General features: G+C 39.8%; 1 protein-coding gene across 1 annotated transcript in view; it reads right to left on the bottom strand.

Annotated features, from left to right (window-relative positions):
- Positions 1–476: 476 nt before the first annotated feature.
- Positions 477–22,084, bottom strand: part of LOC122810624 (glycerol-3-phosphate phosphatase-like) — a 40,862-nt gene continuing 19,254 nt past the window's right edge. Inside the window, exon 2 of the mRNA XM_044082200.1 lies at positions 477–541. Coding sequence (XP_043938135.1) covers positions 477–541 — 65 coding nt within the window. The remainder of the gene's footprint in view (positions 542–22,084) is intronic.

Below are 22,084 nucleotides of genomic sequence, written 5' to 3' on the forward strand. Positions count from 1 at the left end.
AGCACAGATTTAGCCAGGTTCATCAAAGACACAGAATTTCACTACTGTATCTATCTAAGCAAACATTTAAATGAGCATTAAAACAGCAGCACAAGAAGACATGATTTCTTTTTTCACTGATCTGCATTCTCTATCATCTCATAAATAATACATTTCTGGTCATGTGTTTACATTTTACACCTTCTTACAGATGCCAAATACTATGTCTGTCTTGACTGCATGGCTCAGTGCTTAAATATTTCCTAAATAAACAAAGATTGTTAAAATGCACTGGAAAGTATAAACAGACTTGTTTCTAATTATCTATGGTAACATTTAATAGCATAATTACAGCAGTGTGGTTACCACTGAATGAATGCACTATTATATTTCACTGGATAACTCCACAAAAAACTACAAATAAGGAAGAGGGTTTTTTTCTATTCAGCATAAAATATGGCACTACGTATATAAATGTAAGGATTAAAAAATGTACTTCAGAAAGATCTCTTTGTTTCATGGTTGTCAACTACTTTTGGTTTCAGAGCTCCTTCCCGATACCCTAAGATAACAGATAAAAAAAGAACAATAATTCCTAATGAAAAAAGATGAGCACAAATAACTACTATTGACTTTAAGACAGGACAAAGATAAGCTAGGCAAGTCATAAAGTTTGCTAACAATATGAAACAATCATATAAATCTGACCATGAAAAATAATCGCCTTAGAGCAACTCCTCACAAAACCCAGGGGACCCATCTACCAGCAATTTTTTCTTTCAAGTTCATTTGGCCATTCACTAATTCTGACTCATTAATTTTGCAAATAATGGCTATATTTTAATCACTTCAAAGGGGATTTCCAGCCTCTTGTTTTCCAGAAATTGTCTTTTTTTTTTTGGAAATCAAAATTAAGAAATCCAATAATGGCTTACCATAGCACTCTTGGTCATGACTCAGATCACTCAAGAGTTATTCTCCCATGTCAGAATATATCATAACTATTGTGGAACTTCTCTTCAAAAATATTCAATTCAGTATGGCCCCAAAGATATTCCATGAATTACCCAGAGCTTCAAACATGTAAATAACTCCAGATGTCAGCCATAGCAAACATCTGAACCATTTTCAAGGAAATGTAGAAATGCATGAAGAGACAATGCCATCAAAAAAATAAATAAATACATTTATAAAGCCAGGTAGCACATGTAGGAATAGTTACCAGTCTGTAGAAACTGTTTGACATTCCTTTCATCTTATCTAATTCTTTGAATGAATTACATAGTAGCATTTTATATGTGATACTTACTATACATTTAGTCAACAGAGTCTCCTGATTAGCCTCTAATAACCATCGATCGAACTAGATCATTTAAGCATGGCAGACACATGCAACAACCATGTATAAGAAAGAAATTGCCAAAGTGAAGCTTGTAAGTGTGGGCAAAATGTCCCCAGGAAAGAAGACTATCACTGTGCTATAACTGATCCCATTTCTATGACCTAAGACATGCCTGTAGCCACTGATTCATCTAAAAGCTTTGAGCTGGCCAATATCATGAATGCCCTAAGGAGGGAAATTTCCTCCAACTAGATTCTAGTGTTCAGTTTCTTAAAAGTCTATTCAAAATAGTTAATTCTCTTATAGCCCAGTGGGAAAATAGTATAACAGGGTCTACTCACCTTAAGATATTGGTAAAGGCCTTGTATGATGAGCAAACTAAAATAATGCTATGGGAATTAAGAAAAACAGTTGCACAAACCACCATTAAAAGATAGAAACAAGAAACATCTTTAATTGATTTAGTGATTTTGTCCCTGAGAAAAATGGAACTTCATCAGAATCATCATCATCATGGTGACATCCCTTCCTTATATACATATCCATTAGTTGAACATTCATAGCTTAAAGAAAAATTAAAAAAAATCAATCGACATAAATATAATTGCACAAACTAACAACCCATTGAAAAAATAAAAATAAGCTTTCTTCCACCTAAATCACATTTGAACAAAAAATATGAGAATAAGTGAACATATTCATATTACATAAATTTAAAAATTCCAAATTAATTAAAACTATTTAATGAACTGAAAATATGTAATAATAAAAAAAACAAGCATTATTAATATCAATGAAAACAAAATAAAGGCTTTCTAAAAGGTAAAAATTTAAATTAATTATTATTGAAAAAGTTATTGCTTAAAATAACTGTTATGTGACAATTACTATTCTAAGATGAAAATTAATAATTTAGCTGAACATAATTTTAAAACAGACTGCAAATGAAACATATTCATTTAAAGCAGGATGGGGGATTGGCATTGAATTTGAAGTGTCAAAGCAATTCCTTATAGTTCAATTTACTTTACTACTGCCCAACCCCCCGCCTCCCCCACAAGGATCTACATTAACTTTCTCCAACATCGCAAACTTAAAGGCCATATTCATACTAAGTTAGGCAAATGCAGTAAAGCTTTCAAGGGCATATGCGAATGAGAGTAGCCAAGCTGCAGTTCATAGAGGCCATTTACACCCATGAACGATGACCACAAATGTACTTATGCAAACAAGCAAATACTGGGATGGAATTGATCAGTAATAAAAATCTTATGCTAATGAAGACTATTTTACACCATTTGCAATTCATAGCCAGTTTTTCCCACTGCCAAGATGTCTTATAAACAGGGAAGCATCTATCAGAGTTGCAACTGGTGAAAATGCTATCTCTTGTGAACTTTGCTATTCCTGGATCGGAGTTGCTTGTCTTGGCAGGGCCAAAACCAGAAGGCAAAAATATAAGCAAAGAATTTATCATTATAACTTTGATAATAAGAAATCCTTCATAGGTTTAAAGTGGAGAGGGACATTATAAGGGTCTTAGTGGGCATGTCTGACCCTCATGGGGGAAGTGGAGGAATGCATGAACTTTCCATTCCTTGCACACCAAAGTATGTATAGCCATCACTATACTTGCTATGGGGACCTTTCAGAGACAGACTGGAGACACAATGGGGACCTCACAGGCTCTTGGTACATGTGGGTCAGTACATCTATTTCCCAGTGTCACCTCAGAACCAAGCCAGGACTATGCATGCCTTTTGTGGACTGGCACATTTCCCTAAAGTACTCATTGCGATAGATTGTAGCCATGTTGCAAGTCAGGCCATCTGGGGGGAGGGGCATACCACAATAGGAAAGGGCTACCATTCCATCAATTTCCAGGTTGTATGTGATGCATGGGGGTTCATCACCAACATCTCTGCCCAACATCCTGGCACAGCACATGATTCCCACATCTGGAACATTAGCTCACTGTACTACCTCTTCCTCCAAGGTAGGATGCCTAGTGGTCATCTTGTTGGTAAGCTGAATTTCTTTTTATCTATTAAGCAGTTATTCATATTAAACATCATTGATGTAAATTAATGTTTATTTTCCTGTTTTGTCTCCCCTCCCCTGTCTGTCTAATTTTTTAGGGGATGCCGGATATCCACTGGAGCCATGGCTCATGACTCCAGTGAGAATTCCTTCTGGAACTGCAGAGAAGACATATAACACATCCTTGTCCCGGACCTGTATTGACATTGAGGAGGTCTTGGCATCCTGAAGAGCCATTTCAGGTAACTGGATAAGTCTGCAGGTGCCTTTCATTATTACCCAGCTACTGCATGAAGGATGTTTCCTGACGGTTGCATTCTGCATAATATGATCATTCACCAGTCTGGTGGTGAAGTGACCCATGCTGTCACTGCAGCTCCCATTTAACTAATGATTACCAACCAGCAGCAGTAGTAAAGGACTCCATGTGGCTGGCTTTTGCACAGCATGCAACTGTACAGGTTAATAACTAGCATCTTGTCCAGAACTGTGGACCAGGACATTTAGGTTATTGTTTCCTTTTTCTTTTTTTTTGTAAAGGAACATAGATAATATTTCTAATGCATGCAGTGATATTTGTGGGCTATGCTGCTTGGTGCATGGTCTGTTATCACTGTTCATCTGGCATTCTCTTTCATCTTAACATAGTTTTGTATTACTACATGTTTGCCTGACTGCTCACTCATTCCTGTTCAGTGATGCTGAAAGGCATCAGATCAATAAATACATCAACAGTTATACCTACTGTACTGAATAACTATTGCTTTAATTACTTATTTACTATGTAATAGAAAGCATTACTGGCAACAATGAAATATTCAGTTATATATGTCATTTTTGTTTTCTGAATTCTACTGCACATCAGATTGTATTTAATGTCACTCAAAATAAATTCTGCCTTCAGAAACTGTTAGCATTCATACAGTGAGGAGAGTGTAGTGGCAGCAGTTAAGTTTGCATGACAGGATGTTTATTTTAATGTCATTTCCTTATATTGTGATTTCTTATGACTGCCATCAGAAAGAATGGTAATCCATGTATCATTGTTTTTCATCCAGTGTTCATTCGTGTACTTAAATGTACACAGACTGCCCTCCTCCCCACAGTCCTGTGCTGTTAATTCCCTAGAGCATGTAGCTTGGAGGGATTGGGATTTCTTTAGGTGTAGCATGTCCAACAGCTCTGGGTTTAACATAGCTTTATATGTTAGGCAGAGGTCTCCTCAGAGTAGGTGATATGCTACAGAATAAAGCTGGAATTGTTTTGAGATGGTCAGTGTAGGGCATCTGTTTGAGGCCAGTAATCCTCTTTGTGAGGTACTTGTATGGCCTTTCCAGCTGCTGCAGATGTCTTGTGAGATACATTCCAAAAGGGACGTTGTACTCTATAATGGGTCTAATGAGTGCCAAGTAGAGGGGAACAATTACCTCTTTTTTCCTGGATGAGAACCCTTTTGTGATGAGGTGTGCCACATAGAAAGATTTTCTGACTACTGTGGCAATGTGATTATCAAAGGAGAGACTACTGTCCACCTGGGTCCCAAGGTCTTTTATCACACATTTGGCATTAAGTAGACTGCCGTTTATGTGGTAGTTCATGAATACTGAATTGTTACCAAAGGGGATGGCAATGCACCTTTTGGCATTGAGCTTGAGGCCATGCCTCTGATACCAGGCATCTGTCTCAGTGAGGCCCTTCTGTAGGATGTCCACATCATTTGGGGACTTGACTATAGCTCTTGTCTGCAGTCATCTGCGAACTTCGTTAGCCAGAGGCCTTCTGTGGTAGCCTGTACTTCAGAGAAGTAGATACCAAACAGGAGAGGTCCCAGGACTGAACCCTGTGGTACTCCACTTGTCACTGGTTTGAAGTCAGATTTGGAGTATGCAAATTTTACAGTGTGAGTTCTGTCAGTGAGCCAGTTGGCAGCCCATCTTGTGATGTAGGGATTTATACCTAGTTTAGTGAGTTTAGCTATAATTCCAGAATGGGGGATGGTGTTGAAAGCCTTGGTGAGGTCAAGATAAGCTGTGTGAACCACCTTACCCTCGTCTATGGCTTTGATGACTGCCTCAAAGAAGTTGATCAGCTTCAGAATGCATGATCTGCCTTTCACAAACACGAAATGGGTGGGGTCCAGAGTTTGGAGGTTCCAATGTCTTTGTTTATGAATTCCATGATGATATGTTCCATGGCCTTGCAGACCAGGCTCGTCAGGCTAATAGGGCGGTAGTTCCCAGGATCAGTGGTGGCTCCCCCTTTGTGGAGTGGGATAACAGTTGCTGTGTGCCATTCAGTGGGCACAAAGCCTGAGGTGAGACAAAGATTGAACATGGTGCTTAGGTGGGGAGCCAGTTCGTTCTGAAGTTCATGTAAAACGCAGCCTGGGATGTTGTCCGGTCCCATGGATGCTGTGTTTTTGGTTTTAGAGAGTGCAGCTTTTACCTGCATAGATGTGATTATAGGGACTCTGCATTCTTCCTGTATTGATATGGGCTCTTTAGGGGGTGAGAGGTGGATAAAGTTAGCACTGAACCTATCTGCCAGGATGTTGGCAATATAAGTTGGTTCTGTAATTTTTGTGCCGTTGTGCTGTAACTCAGAGCAGATCTGGGTGCTGCCATTGAGATTCTTGACATAGCTATAGAATGCTTTGTGCTTGCCCTTAGAATCAGTGGTGATTTTGTTTTCACAGCTAGCTTTATAGGATCTTATAAGGGATCTCAGCTTCTTACTGAGGCTACCAGGGAGCTCCTCCACTCATGGGATTTTACTCTCTTTTGCAACAGTTTCTTCCTTCCGTTGTAGAGTTTGTTTATGGCAGGGGACCACCAGATTGGCTTCCTTTTTTTTAAAGATAGCGGCTTTGTTCTGCTTGGGATAGCACAATCCATGCATTTGTGTAAGTGCTTATAGAGTGCATTTGGAAGGATTCAGCAGTCATAACTGTATTGTCCATCTGCATGGGTGTCATGAAGTTTGCCACTTCTGTCTTAAGAAGCATGAAGTTGGCTTTGGAGAAATTTTTTTACCATGGTTTCCTTAATGGTAGGTGGGGGCGGGATGCAGATATCTAGGGTGATTAGCTTATGGTCGGATCTGACCAATGAGGAGTTGACTTCAGGTGTGGAACACTGGTCACTCATGTTGGTAATGACTAGGTCTAGGATAGCGTTGCCTCTGGTGGGGGTGTGGATAAGTTGATCCAGGGCATTGGAATTTATGAATTCCAGAAACTGTTGAGTGAAGGAGTTGGTACATGAGTAGTTTTCCCAGTTAATGGTGGGGTAGTTGAAATCGCCCATTATTAGGGTGTTTGGTTGAACCCTAATATTTTCCAGTATATCAAAAAAAGAGGAGTGGGAATTTTGGGGCATGGTGGAGGATCTGTTGCAAGCTACAATTTAGATTGAAGTTTTGCCCAGAGTTAGTTGCACTTCGATAACCTTGGATGCATTATGCTGCGCAACTATCCCGGAGGTGTGGATATCCTTAATGAATATGGACACACCTCCACCTTTGGTGTTCTGGTCCAGGTTAGATGGACGAAAAGTGTGGTATGAGTTACAGTCTGGTAATGTAGGGGTCCTCTCTAGAGCCTTGAATCAGGTCTCAGTCACTGCACAGATATCAATGTTCTCCATTTTAAGGAGTGCCTCGAGTGAGTACATTTTGAGATTTAGACTTCTAGCATTGAGTAGCATTACCCACAGTTTTTGCTTGCCTGTTCTTGTTATGGTGGTGAATTTATCATTTGAACCTTGACTAAAAAAGGCACTATAGGGGTGGCAAGACCCTTAGCCAGTATCCGGAATCCCAGGGGCAACAGGTGCAAGCCATCTCTGGCAAAGCATCGTGGTCTGTCGACCATGCCATCCCAGGCAGACAGATACTGGATCCCCTTAGAATGACACCAGAAGCTTAGCCAATTTTTGAAGTCAATCATTTTGTCCTTGTACTGCGGTATCATTCTGGGTGATGGCAGGATGCAACTCAGGGCTAGGGTCATAACTACATGTATTTCCAGATTCAGATACCTATATATATATATATATATATATATATATATATATATATATATAAATCAAAAAAGGGATTAAAAATTGCATAACTACATGTATTTCCAGATTCAAATACCAATACCTGAAAATATGTACTTGTACTGACATTAAGAAATGCATAAAAAATGGGTAGCATATCTGTAATCAGACATCCATCTTTTGAAGAAAGAGGAATACTAGTACTGTGTTAACAGGTTACAATAATAAACAGAAATGCCAGTTAAGATTATTAAAATAATATTATGTATAGATAACTATGTAAATCTTTTACTACTGTCCAAGTATCAGTACTGCTGACTACATATAATAAAGTTATACAATAAAAGTTGGAGTTTTAGGTTTATAATTGTTTACAATTGCAGAGAAAAAGTTGTAACAGATAAATATTATTTGAAGACACTTTTGTGAGAGATGCATAAATATAACTAAAAACAATTGCTTAACTTAGTTGTTTCTCCATAAGTATTTCTCGCTGCACATACAACTTGGCTTAAATGACATTCACCATACCTTAGTTAGAATGCATGTTGGGGAGGGGGGGGGGGTACTTTGCTAAGAGAATGAGCAGCACAGACATTTTCAGTGCATGCTGTTTTACTTCAGCATTACTTACTATAAATCAGATACTTCTGCAGTAAACGAAATGCACACCTCCTTAAGTGATGCATTTCAGCCTTTGCACTTCAGCTATACCAGAGAGTGTTACATGCATTTTTAAAACAAAAGTCAAGACTCGTTTCATATTCCTCTACTATCCTCCAGAATTCAATGGAATATTAGTAAAAAAATAATTAAAAACATTAATTATGCATCTTAAAAAAAAGCACAAAAAGAATTAAATTCAGCCATACCCCCATGACTCACCAACCAATGCAAACTCCTTATGAAAGACAGAGACAAAGAATGGATTAACTGGCAAAAGAATAAAAAATGACAAAATTTGGCAACTATTCGGACAGCTGTGAAACCAAGTCAAGAAACAAGTTAATAAAGAGAACAGTCATACTCACCTACTAAATAGCCATAAAAAGAACACTAAAAATTCTGGTAACCCATGTCATCAACCCAGGAGCAAAAAAATTCTCCCAGCCCTTACCCAGACATTTTCCCCTCTTCAAACAGCTACCTGTTTCAATACATACTTCATAGAATGCACAGCCAACTTAACCTCAAACTCACCTAACACACCCCCTTCCACACAGCCAACTCCCTTTACCTTAGACCCCAGCACATTTCTTTCACAAAACTCACCTAATTGCGACCTCTCCAATGCACATACAGACAACTCCACCCACTTTACCTTTCAACCAGTATATATAACTCTCATAATAAAGCTTTTACATAAACTAAAACCTTGCTCCTCTTCAGCCGACAACCTTCCCCCAGAATACCCATATCTATCTGCAGATGCAATAGCATACCCAATCAGCATTCTTAGTAATAGATCGATAATAGAATCCTGAAGCCCTAACTTGTGGAAAATGGTGCATGTTATTTCCTTACATAAAGGAGGTAATTATACTGACATTACAAATTCCCATCCCATAGCCATCCTGCCTCACCTCTCTAAAATGTATTTATTTATTTATTGCATTTGTTTACCGGGAAAGTCCACTGAGCCTAAAAGAGCCCATTTTCAGTGGAGGCCCTGTGAGGAAAAGTTCCGACAAGAACATAGATACAGAAAATATTAATTGGTACAAAAGTAGATACAGTGTTACAGATAGTGATTACAGTTATTTATACAGAATATATACATAAAAGCAGGAATTTTGTTGAAATCTTTGAAAAATGTATACATAAAGAATTTTTCCACTATCACTTACAAAATAAGCTAATCACCAATGCGCAACATGGATTTCAGCCAGACCACACCACCTCCACTGCATTGCTATTATTTACAGACACTGTCATTACAGCACACAACTCTAATAAACTTGTATCTGCAGTATTTCTAGATCTATAAAAAGCCTTTGACATAGTTTCTCAAAGTAAACTCCTAAATCAACTTTCCACTCTGGGTCTATAATCTCCATCTATTCAATGGTTCTCTAGCCACCTTGCCAGGCAACAAGCTGTAAAATGGCAAGGATCCATCTCTACATACCTTCACACTTCTACAGGAGTCCCACAAGCATCCATCCTTGGCCCTCTACTATTCAATGTTTTTATCAATAATACATTAATCTTCTTATGAAGGCACCTTGATTCAATGTGCAGATGATGGTAGAGTCACCTCCAAGAAATCACTCAACAAGCTGTCATCTCCATTGATCCCTGGCTTAAAAGATCACAACTGCTACTCATCCCCCCAAAAAAGAAACTCCTCCTCTTTACCCCCAAAACTCACACCCCAAAAAAGCATCTTTCACAATCTTTTTAGCAAATGGCACTGAAATTGAATTAGTCCACCATAAAAAACTATTATGAGTCATAATAGATGACAATCTTAAATTTGATCTCCACATCCAAAGCAATATCCAGCAAACCCATCAAAAACTAGGCATGCTGTACAGAAACAAACATTTTCTCAGCATACTCAGAAAAAAATGCTCTAGCCAAAATTTACCTTCTGCCCTCTCTACTCTATGGAGCACCAGTTCTGACCAATTTACAATCCTCCATAAAAACAAACTTGAAAGTTGCTACAACAAAATTGCGAAGTATGCTACTAATTCATCCTCCTTTACCCATCACTACAAACATCTGGATACCCTTAGCTAGCTGGAACTCCCCCTCCACCTCTCCTACATTCATCTTATAACAATACATAAAATCATACACAGACCATTACCCTGCACAGCTAGCATCCCTTTAATCAATGTATATTTCTCTAAAAGAACTCTTAGATCAGAAGACAAACAACTTCTCAACATAAACTGAATAAATCCCCAGGAGAAAGCCTATACTCATACTCAGTAGCAAAACAAATGGAACTCCTTACCTGTAACTACCAGAAGTATTTTTAACCTACCCAGATTTAAGTGCTCCCTAAAAGGATACGTTACAAAATTTTGGACATGCTGTTGTGTCACTCCTGACTGAAACTTGCTTGCTATATTTTACACACCCCCTTCAACCTAGATCACACATCACAACACTGTCCAGCCTCCTAACTCCACTCCTTTCTTTAGTTTTCCCTTGTACCTTACCTTATCCACTTCATTTCTGCAGACCTTTCCTCTACCTTTCTCTTTCTTCCCTCTTCAACTAAGCAACCTGAAGACACCCTACACTGCACTCTTCTTATAAGCTCCTTTAGGTTCATAGGTTCATAGGTTCATACTAGGCTATCTGCCCTAGGGCATTTATAAGCTTAGCCCAGAGTTTTGTGGCTTTCGCCACTCCTTTAGTTTGAAGGATACTATGCCCACTATTTTGCTGTGCCTCTGTCTAGCAGTGACACTGAGGTTATCCCTGGGGTATACCTGCGATCTCCCATCCATTGGTCAAGATTTCTCTTGAACAAGGCCAGCAAGGTGCTCTGCCTCACATGTACTGGAATTTTGTTCCACAGCATAGGGAGTCTCTGGGTGATGAATCTGTCCCTCCAGCACATCCTATTAATAGCCGTGTTGAGGTTTAAGTCTCTTGCCCTTGTAGTTCTGATGGATTTCGATTTTTTGAGGTGAAGCATGTTCATTAATTCTGGGTTGGACATGGCCTTGTATGTAAGGCACAGGTCACCTCTGAGCAGATGGTGTTTACTGAATAGAGCTGGAGTTCCTTCAGTCGGGCAGCATAAGACATATTTTTGAGACCCTTTATCCTTTTGGTGAGGAACTTTTGGGGCCTTTCCAATTGCTGCAGGTGTCGGGTCAGATACATTCTGAATGGGGCATTGTACTCAATCATTGGTCTGATGAGTGATGAGTACAGGGGAACGATGACCTCCCTTGATCTAGATGTGAATCCCTTCATGATCAGGTGGGCAATGTAGAAGGTCTTCCTAATTACTTTGGCAACGTGAGTGTCAAACGAAAGGTTACTGTCAACCTGGGTCCCCAGATCCTTGATAATCTCTTCTGTGCTTAGTGGATTGCCACCTATATGGTAACTAGGGGTAACCTTGTTTTTCCCGAAGGGTATGACTATGCATTTTGGCGTTTAACTTTAGGCCATGGCTCTGGCACCAGTTATCCGTTTCTATGAGACCCTTCTGAAGGATGTCTGTGTCCGATGGGTTTTCAACTATGGTGCCCAGTTTGCAGTCATCTGCAAACTTTGTCAGCCATAATCCTCCTGTGTTTGCTTGTACTTCTGAAAAGTAGATGCCGAACAAAAGTAGGCCCAGGACTGAGCCCTGTGGGACACCACTTGTGACAGGCTTGGAGTCTGACATGGCGCCAGCAACTCTGACCCTGTGGGTTCTGTCACTTAGCCAGTTTGCAACCCATCTTGTGACGTATGGGTTTACATTTAAGCTGGTGAGTTTTGCAATGATACCCGAATGGGGTATTGTGTCGAAAGCCTTTGCCAGGTCAAGGTAGGCTGTGTGGACTGCCTTGCCCTCGTCAATGGCCTTGGTGACTGTTTCGAAAAAGTCAACCAAATTTAAAAGTCATGATCTGCCCTTGACAAAGCCAAACTGGGTTAGATCCAAAGTCTGCAAGTCCCCTATGTCTTTATTTATGAGTTCCATTATGATCCTCTCCATAGCTTTGCAGATCAGGCTTGTCAAGCTGATGGGACGGTATCGGGTCGGTGGAGGCACCTCCTTTGTGAAGTGGGACCACTGTCGCTGCACGCCCACCTTGGGCAATGATCCTGAGGTGAGGCTAAGATTAAACAGCTGCCCTAACTGTGGGTTTAATTCCTCGTTAAGTTCGTGGAGCACACAACTGGGGACACCATCTGGTCCCATGGATGCTGTGTTTTTTGCCTTGGAGAGAGCAGTTCTCACCTGAGCATTTGAGATGTTTCGGGGACTACAATCCTCTGGTATAGATATCTCTCCTTTGGGGGGGGGAATTTGCACTGAACCTGTCAGCCAGTATGTTGGCAATGTCTGTAGGTTCAGTGATTTTTTACATCATTTTGAACTAATTCTGAGCATATCTGTGAGTTTCCTCCCAGGTTTCTAACATAGCTAAAAAAGGCCTTATGATTGTCTTTTGAGTCCTTAGCGATTTTTCTCTCAAAATTTGCCTTGGATGCTTTTATGAGAGATCTCAGTTTTTTACTTATAATGATCAAGGGTGTCTTCCCTTTTACGGATTTTGCTCTATCTTGTAGTAGCTTCTTCCTTTTGTTGTAGAGCTTGTTTATGGCTGGGGTCCACCAGACTGGACGCTTGCCTTTGGTACAAAGAGTCTTTGTTTTGTTTGGGATTGCCTGATCCATGCAGTCCTGGAGGTACTGGTAGAAGGCATTTGTAAGTGATTCAGCGGTTTGAGTAATGGTTTCCGCTGGTTCGGGGGCCTTGAAAGAGACCACACCAGTCTTTAGAAGTGTGAAGTCGGCTTTTGAGAAGTTCTTCACTGTGGTCTTTTTTATGTGGGGGGGGGGGGGGATGAGGACTTCCAGTGAGATTAGTTTATGATCTGATCTCACCAATGATGGGTATACTTCTGGTGTTGAACATTGTGACCCCATGTTTGTGATGATGAGATCTAGTATGTTTTCTCCTCTTGTGGGGATTGTGACTAGCTGTTCCATGGCATTTGAGTTTATGAACTCTAGGAACCTTTGGGCTAGAGTGTTATTGAGTAGTGATCCCAGTCTATATTTGGATAGCTGAAATCACCCAGTATGATGGTGTTTGGAGATACATTTATCCCCTCCAGTGTTTTCAGGAAAGCTGTGTGAGGTTCCTGAGTTTGAGAGGGTGGCCTGTAACATGCTACAAACTGCAGAGCAGTCTTGCCTACGGTTAATTGCACCTGGATGGTTTCCAATGCATCGTGCGTTGCCACCAACCTTGAGGTGAGGGTGTCCTTGATGAATATGGACACCCCCCCTCCTTTCTTGGTGTTGTCCGGATTTTGGGGCCAGAATGCATGATATGAGGTAAAACCTGATAGTGCCGGGGTGCTCTCAGGAGCCTTAAACCAGGTTTCAGTCACAGCACAAACATTGATGTTCTCCATACTGAGAAGGGCTTTGAGTGCATGCATCTTGAGGTTGAGACTTCTGGCATTGAGCAGCATTACCCTTAGTTTTTTTCCTTTATTGTGTTCTAGGGTGGTAGGTTTAGAATTTGAGCCTTGCCTAAAAAAGGCACAATGGGGGTGGCAAAAGCCTTGGCCAAAATCCGGAAGCCCAGGGGTGACAGGTGCAAGCCGTCCCTTGCGAAGCATCGTGGCTTGTCCAGCATGTCATCCCAGGCAGACAGACATTGGATCCCCTTTGAATGACACCATAGTTTAAGCCAATTATTAAAGCTGATCATCTTGTCTCTGTATTGTGGCATCATTCTTGGTGAAGGTAGGATACTGCTCAAGGTCAGGGTCATACCTGCCTGGGCTACATGATCAGAGAGCTCCTTTATGTCTCTTTTCATGTAGTCCAGGGAGGTACATCTCAGGTCGTTCACACCAGCATGGACAATGACTGAGTCATACTTGTACCTGCAGTTGAGTGACCTGAGTGCTTGCGTTATGTGGTGGATCCTAGCGCCCGATAGGCAGCTTACTGTGACCTTCTCCTTACTCAATCTGGTGAGCAGGACGTCAGTGTGTCTGACTATGGAGTCACCTATGACGAGTGTGTCTGGCATTGTGTTTGGCCTTAAGGGCTGTGACTGTTTGGCACACTGACTCGGTGGTCTATGTGTTGCATGTGAGGTGCTCTGTGGAGGGAGTGGTTTGGGTGTCTGCTTTAGTAGCCTCTGCTGTTTTGCTAGATTTTTGATCAGAGCCCGAGTATGTCTTTGTGTGTTTATGTGTATGATTTGAAGTTGTGATAGTGCTATGTGAGACTGGGTTTGTGGTGTGTGTGGTTACCTTCTCCTCCTGTCTGGTCTTGCCAGTCCTATGTTGATTGAGCTCAGCCTCCAGTTTGGCTATATAGTTGCATCTCTCGCATGTGTTTGTGTTTTGTGGGAGAAGGAGAGGGTTTCTGTGTACATGAGGCAATTGTAACATTGCCTCAATATTCCCAGATTCACCAGCTGAGCAGGAGAGGACACTAGCAACTGATCCCTCGCCATGCTAGAAGGAATAGACAAAAACTTTATGTAGATGAGTTTGAAAAGGACTTCGGGGGATGTGGTGTTTTTAGGCTGGTGGGGTACTATGTATAATAAAAAGTGCTATATCAGAGTAAAAAGTACTTTAGGAGCAAGTCCTAGGCTTTACTGGTAGAGAATAGTCTACTTAGGAATCAAGTAGATATGAACTTTTTAGTTAGAGAATAGGCTGGTTAGATTAGCAGTACAGTTCAAGAAGAGCTGTTCTAAGGTTAAAAATGAAGAGTGGACTTTAGATAGCCCGAATAGTTTAACCTTGATTAACCGCCGCTGCTCTTGTGTGCTCCTGTGGCACTCCACATAAATCGCTGGCTTAAAGCGTGCTTTATAGCAGGGGGCTGGAAAAGGCAGGAAATGACCCAAATGGCCAATGAACTACAAGTTACTGTTTTAAACCACTCCTCTGAGGACAAACAGGCAGCTCAGTACTCCCCACTCTCACTGGTGAGTAAAGAAACTTCCCCCTGACCAAACAAGGAAAATGGAGAATTACAGGAACCAAGACAAAACCCAGGGATCAGCAAAATCTGATCACTGGAACAAACTATTCAGGAGAGTATGGAAAACAAGAATATTTTTTTGGTTTTTTTTCAAGTTTTTTTTTACACAGGACAGAAAACACAGTAAATGCTTTATTTTCGATTAAATGCTATCAAAAGCTAGTACACTTGAGTGTATTAGCCTGTAGTTTAACTTTTAAGCAAACTTAAACTAGGAAGTGCAACAAACAATTCAGGCTTATAAAAACAGGAAAAACAGGTAATAACTCTATAAAATAGGCAGAAACAGTCGTCGAAAGGCACAAAAGGTCGAAAATGCAGAAAAAAATACTTAGAATCTGGAAAGTTTGTCTTTTCTGGTCTCTGCTGCTCTAGGAACTCTGCTGGATACCATGAGGAGCTGTGCTGAGTTCTCTACAGCCAGAAAAGCCCGCCAGAGCATGCTTTATAGCAGGGGGCTGGAAAAGGCAGGAAATGACGCAAAATGGCCAATGAACTACAAGTTACTGTTTTAAACCACTCCTCTGAGGACAAACAGGCAGCTCAGTACTCCCCACTCTCACTGGTGAGTAAAGAAACTTCCCCCTGACCAAACAAGGAAAATGGAGAATTACAGGAACCAAGACAAAGCCCAGGGATCAGCAAAATCTGATCACTGGAACAAACTATTCAGGAAAGTATGGAAAACAAGAATATTTTTTTTGTTTTTTTCAAGTTTTTTTACACAGATAGGACAGAAAACACAGTAAATGCTTGATTTTCGATTAAATGCTATCAAAAGCTAGTACACTTGAGTGTATTAGCCTGTAGTTTAACTTTTAAGCAAACTTAAACTAGGAAGTGCAACAAACAATTCAGGCTTATAAAAACAGGAAAAACAGGTAATAACTCTATAAAATAGGCAGAAACAGTCGTCGAAAGGCACAAAAGGTCGAAAATGCAGAAAAAAATACTTAGAATCTGGAAAGTTTGTCTTTTCCGGTCTCTGCTGCTCTAGGAACTCTGCTGGATACCACGAGGAGCTGTGCTGAGTTCTCTACAGCCAGAAAAGCCCACCAAAGCGTGCTTTATAGCAGGGGGCTGGAAAAGGCAGGAAATGACCCAAAATGGCCAATGAACTACACGTTACTGTTTTAAACCACTCCTCTGAGGACAAACAAGCAGCTCAGTACTCCCCACTCTCACTGGTAAGTAACGAAACTTCCCCCTGACCAAACAAGGAAAATGGAGAATTACAGGAACCAAGACAAAGCCCAGGGATCAGCAAAATCTGATCACTGGAACAAACTATTCAGGAACGTATGGAAAACAAGAATATTTTTTTGTTTTTTTTCAAGTTTTTTTACACAGATAGGACAGAAAACACAGTAAATGCTTTATTTTCGATTAAATGCTATCAAAAGCTAGTACACTTGAGTGTATTAGCCTGTAGTTTAACTTTTAAGCAAACTTAAACTAGGAAGTGCAACAACAATTCAGGCTTATAAAAATAGGAAAAACAGGTAATAACTCTATAAAATAGGCAGAAACAGTCGTCGAAAGGCACAAAAGGTCGAAAATGCAGAAAAAAATACTTAGAATCTGGAAAGTTTGTCTTTTCTGGTCTCTGCTGCTCTAGGAACTCTGCTGGATACCATGAGGAGCTGTGCTGAGTTCTCTACAGCCAGAAAAGCCCGCCAAAGCGTGCTTTATAGCAGAGGGCTGGAAAAGGCAGGAAATGACCCAAAATGGCCAATGAACTACAAGTTACTGTTTTAAACCACTCCTCTGAGGACAAACAAGCAGCTCAGTACTCCCCACTCTCACTGGTGAGTAAAGAAACTTCCCCCTGACCAAACAAGGAAAATGGAGAATTACAGGAACCAAGACAAAGCCCAGGGATCAGCAAAATCTGATCACTGGAACAAACTATTCAGGAAAGTATGGAAAACAAGAATATTTTTTTGTTTTTTTTTCAAGTTTTTTTACACAGATAGGACAGAAAACACAGTAAATGCTTGATTTTCGATTAAATGCTATCAAAAGCTAGTACACTTGAGAGTATTAGCCTGTAGTTTAACTTTTAAGCAAACTTAAACTAGGAAGTGCAACAAACAATTCAGGCTTATAAAAACAGGAAAAACAGGTAATAACTCTATAAAATAGGCAGAAACAGTTGTCGAAAGGCACAAAAGGTCGAAAATGCAGAAAAAATACTTAGAATCTGGAAAGTTTGTCTTTTCTGGTCTCTGCTGCTCTAGGAACTATCCTTCTTCCTTCTATAACTACAATATGAACACCATCTCTTATACTAAGGCATCATTCAATTTCCCCTCTCTGTCTCTAATCATGTTATCTATAACATCTCTTTAAATATCTTATTAGAATTGGTTCAGGTCTTATTTATCACATACTAATCTATGTAAAAAATAATGTGACTATTGAGTTTTTCCTCACATATTTTCAACGATTCGTGTTTTTGTTTGTCATTGCACTTTACTATGAAACATACAATATGTTCTATGTTTTTTCATTACATTTTTTCACTCTTACGTTTTGTACTGTAACATGATAGTTTGTGATTTAAAATATCTGTACTTGCTTTTTGAAAAATTGTGATTGTGGATCTTTTCTTCCTGGGCCTTTGCTGAAAATGGGCACCTTCTGTCCCAGTCAAACATTGGGTCAGTTGTGCTGCATCCTCTTCTGAAGCTGAACTGTACTTCTCAAGTCTTACTTTCTACGACTAGGCATATTCATGCATTAATCACCTTCTCCAGAACTTTCATGTAGTATGTCAGGTGTTTGATACCTCTGTACTGCCCATAATCATGAATGCCCCCTTTGTTATTGTGCACTGACACTAGTGTGCTTATTCGCCAGTCATGCCAGTGATCTGGGATATGCCTTTCTCTCTTATACTGCTATGAGTACCCTCAGGAGGCATTTTTCTCCTAGCGCACCCAACATCTTGATATTATCTGCTGTAACCTCATTTGAGCCTGCTGCTTTCCCTAATTTCATTTTTCTTAGTGCTGTTTTTCAATTCTTCTAGGGTGGGCTCCTCTTCATCTTTCAATGTAGGCTGTGTTTGGGGCAGTACAAGTTCTGTGGGGTTTTCTTTATTCAGAAACTGTTGGAAGTATTCCTTCCATCTACCTTTGATGTCCTCTGGGCTGGTGAGCAGTTTGTTGCTGGCATCCATTATGAGGGGTGTCTTACTATCTTCTTTATCTTTCTGTCTTTGTCTTACAGTCTAATAGAGTTTCTTTGTGCCAGCTAGTGAGTCACTTCCCAGAAGATAGTAGAGTGCCCCTGTAGAGTGCCCCTGATACTTTCTACTTTGCTATTGAAACTCTTCTCTTAGCCTCTTTGTTACCAAGCAGTATTTCTTCTTTGCCTAGTCTGTCTTTTATATCTCCCAGTTTTTCCTGCATTGACTGGGACAAGCAGGACAGAATATGAGGACTGCCTGGGTCCATAAGGGTATGACAACAAGAATAAAGAAGGAGAGGCCATTCTAGACGTCTGCCTGGCAAATGACATAATGCTAGCCAACATATGGTTCCTGAGGTGCTACAGCCCTGAGTATTTTCTTGAACTTTTGTACTTTCTCTTCAGTCAACATCCAGATCTAAGAGTCACTTCTGACAACTGCTTATAGCTGATTTTGGCAACTAATAGCTTATGCTGTAACTGAATGTTTCACTGGGGATGACTTTGGAATTACTGATTCTACCCCAATGTCTCTTTCTTAATAGAAGGAATCAGTCTCAGTTGCATGTTAGCCATTCTTATATGTGATCTTGTGACTGTCTCTCTTACTGAACAATGTGTTATTCAGCATCAAGTCATTTGCCAGACAGAAGTCTAGAATGACCTCTCCTTCCTTATTCTTTTCTGTCATACCCATGTGGACCTGGGCAGTCCTCATATTCTGTCCTGCTTGTCCCAATCAATGCATTAATTTCATGCATTATCAGCACCAATTCATGTTATCATGATTTATCTTGTAGGTCCTAGAACTTCTATCTGAATGCACTCTATCTTTACACTGGTGTCGGATTGCATTTCTCGCTGTCTTCTGAGGCCTCTGTCTTACCAAAATTCCCACACCATTTCTAGTCCATCCACTTCCTGAGTAGTAGACTCTGGATCCCATGCCAAGTGACTTTGCCTCGCTGTCATTCCATCTTGTCTCCTGACTAAATCAGATGTCCATCCTCCTCCTAACCATCATGTAATCCACTTCTAAGCTGTATCCTGTCAGTGAACCTACGTTGAGTGCAGCAATCCTTAGCTCATGATTGGCAGGTTGATTGGTTTTACATCCAGGTTTCACGCAACATTGCTATCCCAGGTAACCCAAGTTACGCAACCGGACACTGGCCGGTCAGTAGCTTATTGATCAAGGGTTGCTGGGCATTATGGTGGGCACACACTGTGCTAACAGGAACATATACTCCCCTCCCACCAGTAGCATGGGTCCCTGTAGTAGATCAGAGGAGGCCAGATCCTCAACCCACTTATCACCTGCAAATACCCATGCCCCATTTTTTGGTGACATTAGTCAACAAGACCAAGTCACTGAGAGCCAATTATTACACCATCAAGTGTCTCACCCTGCCATATGGCACATAGTCTGTGATGTGTATTCTCCCATATATAAAATACTGCGCATCATACCCAGGGTGGTTGGTCTGTACTTCTTCTCCCATAAGGCACCATCTAGAGTCTGTGCTGCTACCCTCAACTCTATTCTTGGTGAGTTTGAGATGGAAATACACAGCATGTTTTTGGAAGGTGAAAGGATCCCCACAAAGTCACAGGAGAAACATGTAAACTCCATTCAGGTATTAGCCAGACTTCAGGATCAAACTTTATACCTTGTACATGGGAGGCGAGGACCTTAGCCATTATGCCATCTAGTCTCTGTGTATGTTGTACTATATCTGCTGGTCAGTATACTACAAACCAAACAAATTAACGGTGCCTTTATACTTAATATAACCAACTAAACTGTTAGTATATGAATGTCATCTGACATTTTCCTAAGAATTTAGGCAAAAATCTGCAGTTTTAAAGATATAATTCTTCCAGCAGTAGACCTATGCAGCCATTAAACTGTTTACTTTTGTGCCATTCCATTCACAACACATGTAATACATACAGCATGTATTGTGGTTGACAAACAGATAATCACAATTGAGTTTTTCTTACCTACTACAACAAATAATAAAAAAATGACAAGTGTAGCCTGATGGCCACACATTCATGACACTGTTTTTTTTTCCTTTAAGGCTATTAGCTCATTCCATGTTTAGTAAACATTCAACTGTCTTGTCCTAAAAATGTAACAAAAAAAAATAAAAAATCATCACAGAAATAACATCATTCATTGAAAGGGTTAAATTAAGTTTAGAATGGTCATTAGATATTGACAAACTGAAAGATTTTCAAACCTTCAGTTTAAAACTAAAGTACTGCTATAAGCTGCCAAAAACATAAAATCATAACTGTATGTATCCTTGCTGTTGGAAATGTCCTAAAAAGACTATGCATTTCTACATAAAAAAATGAAATGTTCAGACTTTTCTAAATGTTGTAGCAGAAAAATAGCATTCTGACTTTCTTTTTGCTTTTTAAAAAAATCAAGATGCAGCTGTTCCTTTGCTTCTGAAGCTAACAGCACCCTGAAAGGGCATTTCAATGGTTAAGTATCCCATTTTGCTTTCCTAAGAATCTGATGAGAATAAGCCAAAATAGTTTGAAGAAGCAGTCAGTTTGAAACATGGACCAAAAATAAACAAAAAATGTAATTTGTACTCTTCCTCATCTTGTACTCCTATTCCTACTCTTCTACAGCTGGTGTACCCCTAACTACTTCCCTCTTCACTGCAACCAGACCCCATTTTTTACCTTTTCCTTCTTTGATAACTGCTGCTATTCGCATACATACACACACACACACACACACACACACACACACACACACACACACACACACACACACACACAGCTAAACACCTATTCTATGCTGAATCTGTAATCGCTACACTTCAGATAATGTTTGTACTCTCACAAGGTCTGCTATAACATTTCTCACCAGGCCACCACTAAAAAGGGGTTTCCCTAACCCAGATGGACCTTCCTCATAACCAAATCCAAATAAATAAATAGCCATCTTAAAAAACATCTACTGCGCTATCTCACACTGTTGGAAATTTTTCAAACTTAATACATTCATGAACTAGTACCTTGGCATTACTTGCTTTACAAACATTCAAACAATCATTAAAATTCAGTTTATAGTACATTTCTGCTGAGATCAAAAACAGCTAATACAATGACTCAATCAAATTAATAAGTACTTCATTAATAATTAATTATTTAGTCAATTTTGATTTAAATTACCACAACTAAAAACAAACCAGGCTTCTTTCTGTAATAAAACTTCTGACACTTTGTAATACAACTCCAGATTATTAATTTGAAAATTGCAAAATATTTCAACAATTCTTTATCAGAAGCTTGATATTCTTTAACGTGAACAGCTACTGGGTTGTCTTGTGCTACATTTTTAATATCATGTAAATGTTCTAATATACATACTTGTACTGGACGTTTAGTTTAACTTATATAAGTCGTAGGGGCATTTAAAGCAATAAAACCCTGCCTCCTGATAGCAATCCAAATCCTCTGAATGCCAAAAAAGGCTTCAGCTCCTCTGTGACCCCTAATAAGGTTAAGCGGTTATCAGAGATCAAACAAATAAATGACTGTACATACATTTATATGTATGTCCATGTGTTCTGCACCTGTGTTATTGAACTATAAAGTACAACACTTATAATTCTCTACCAGGCATCTGGTCACAAACTCTGACCATTACTTTGTCCTTTTTTCTTCTTGTTTAGTACTTTGAACAGATATACACGGCATGCTTTAAGTTAAATTGTAATATAGATATATATGTAATATATATTTGTGTTTT

This window comes from Protopterus annectens, chromosome 9.part0 (assembly GCF_019279795.1).
Source record: "Protopterus annectens isolate FY-2018-M chromosome 9.part0, PAN1.0, whole genome shotgun sequence".
Lineage (NCBI taxonomy): Eukaryota > Metazoa > Chordata > Ceratodontiformes > Protopteridae > Protopterus > Protopterus annectens.